Raw genomic sequence first — 2420 nt, forward strand, 5'->3', positions numbered from 1 at the left:
TATTTCTGACAGCAATTATGTATTTCTGTTTGTTTTAAGGGTTACAGGTCTATGGCTTTTGATAGCCATGGTAAAATGGAGGTATTTTCGACCCATGCTGTTGTGAATGGAACCATGCACTATAGTAAATTAATATTAGACTACGATGCAGTAAGTAAAGATTTTTCCTTTTAATACTTTCTCCACGTATTTTTAATAGCTTCACAACTATTGTCGATAAATAGGAATGAATTAAATTTATTTCAATAATACTTTTCTAAATACATGTATGTTTTTTCCCCAGAAAAGAGAATATGCTGTAATTGAAAATCACTGTACAGTTTATGAACTTGATATTCCTATGAGAGGACCATGTATACCAGGTAATATCTTTGTTAAGTCTAATGTCCTCAAGTTAAAAGCCTTTAGTTCTGTTTTGAAACCTCCAATCCACAATCCAAGGTAAGTAGTGGTGGAAGAAGGAGGAGGTAAAAAACTACAATACAAAAATAATCAATGATAAGAAATAAGCCTCTTGATCCAATACAGTAAGTTGTATGATAATAGAAAATACAAATTCCTGATAACCCATAATAAAATACTTAATCCTTGATAATTATGAATATACAATTTACATGACTGATTTAAGTTTCCTGGCATTCTTAAAAACATAAATATTAACAGTCAAGGGGAGGTAACTAGAGATGAGAGAACTCTACCACAATTAACTCATGTAACAATACATTTAGTTTGATCAAGTTTATGCGTCCGAGTTCATCCTATGTTGTAAAGAGTAAAAATGCGACATAGCATTGCAAAATATGTAGTGAAATTCAATGCATAGAAAACATATCCGACACATAGCTCTGTCATTCGTATACATCCTCAAAAGTCATTAGGATAACTATTTTTGATTTCAGACAATGCAACATTTTTACGAGAAGCTATTTATGGATATGGTAGTAATACTTTGTATGCTAATACTTGGGAATATATTGATCCTAATAGTGGAGCTAAAACAACTACATCAGTAACTAGAGATACCTGTATACCATTGGTTGTTACGCAATACAAGCGAAAAGGAGCTTTCACACCTGGTAATTCTCCGTCAGTTTTTATACGCCCAGATGGAAATGTGGACGTATATTGCCGTCGCCCCTGTTCGTCCGTCCACGTTTCTTGTAGGTGCGATAGAGGCTACAGTTTTTATCTCAATTGATGAAACTTGGTATTCATGTATATATTGATGATATCTCAGTCAAGTTCGAAATTGGTTATAATAGGGTGAACGGTTTCAGAATTATTGCGTTAAATTGGCACGGTAATATGCATGATAAAGCCTACAAGTTTTATCCGATCTTGATGAAACTTAGTATGTATGTATATATTGATGAAATCTCAATTAAGTTTGAAATTGTTGATAATCGGATGAATGGTTTCAGAGTTATTGCCCTTGACCTATTAAAAACTATTAAATTGACTTGAAACTTCGTATGCATGTATAGATAAGATGTTGGTCAAATTTGAAATTGGTAATAATTGGATGAACCATGTCAGCGTTATTGCCCTTGAATAAGTAAAACACGTCAAATTTGACATGTGGGCACGATATGGATGACAGGTTTTATCAGATCTTGATGAAACTTGGTATGCATGTATGTATTGGTGCCGAATTTGAATTTGGTAATAATCGGTTGAATGGTTTCAGAGTTATTGCCCTTGATTTAGTAAAAACGTGTCAAATTTGGCTTTGACACGGTAGATTGTGCAGTTTTTATCTGATCTCGATGAAACTTGATATGTATGTATATATGGACAAGATCTTAGTCAAGTTTAAAATTGGTAATAATTGGATGAATGGTCAAATTTGGCTTGTAGGCACGATCGAGACTACAGTTTTCATCCGAACGTGATGAAACTTGGTATGCAGGTAGATACAACTTTGGTTATAATTTGTAATAAGTTCATGAACCGTTTCAGAGTTATTGCTGTTGTGTGTACATCGATGAGACCTTGTTCATGTTTTAATTTAACGAACTGTTTTTTATAAATATTTTAAAGATTATTTGAAAATTCATTATTCAGCCACTTTATAAAGACTTAGTTATAATTTCTGACTGCTGGTAGTTGGCGTATGCCACTTTACCTGGCAAGCTATCTTCATATTACTGCACCTCCAATCTGAATAATTCATTCTACAATGTGATCTACTATGGTTAGTGCTACAGATTATTGCGATATTTGTGTAGATTATGACTCAGGTATAGCAAAACAGATAGTTGAAATAAGGCCTGATGAAACGATGCTAGGTCACTACTCACTATTGTCGGTAAAATAAAACTCTTAATTTTAAATAATTACTAAAGGAACAGGTCAGAAGATTTCGTTGATCGTTGTATCAATAAATAAACTAATATCCGACCTCAAAACAAAAAAGGTAT

At 33.0% G+C, this 2420-nt stretch overlaps 1 protein-coding gene across 1 annotated transcript in view; it reads left to right on the forward strand.

Annotated features, from left to right (window-relative positions):
* Positions 1–2420, forward strand: part of LOTGIDRAFT_229629 (hypothetical protein) — a gene marked incomplete at its 3' end in the record, with an annotated part of 10482 nt that overhangs the window by 738 nt on the left and 7324 nt on the right. Inside the window, exons 3-5 of the mRNA XM_009067019.1 lie at positions 40–150; positions 284–362; positions 900–1076. Of these exons, the coding sequence (XP_009065267.1) occupies positions 40–150; positions 284–362; positions 900–1076 (367 nt within the window). The remainder of the gene's footprint in view (positions 1–39; positions 151–283; positions 363–899; positions 1077–2420) is intronic.

The sequence above is a fragment of the Lottia gigantea genome (genome assembly GCF_000327385.1).
Source record: "Lottia gigantea unplaced genomic scaffold LOTGIsca_8, whole genome shotgun sequence".
Lineage (NCBI taxonomy): Eukaryota > Metazoa > Mollusca > Gastropoda > Lottiidae > Lottia > Lottia gigantea.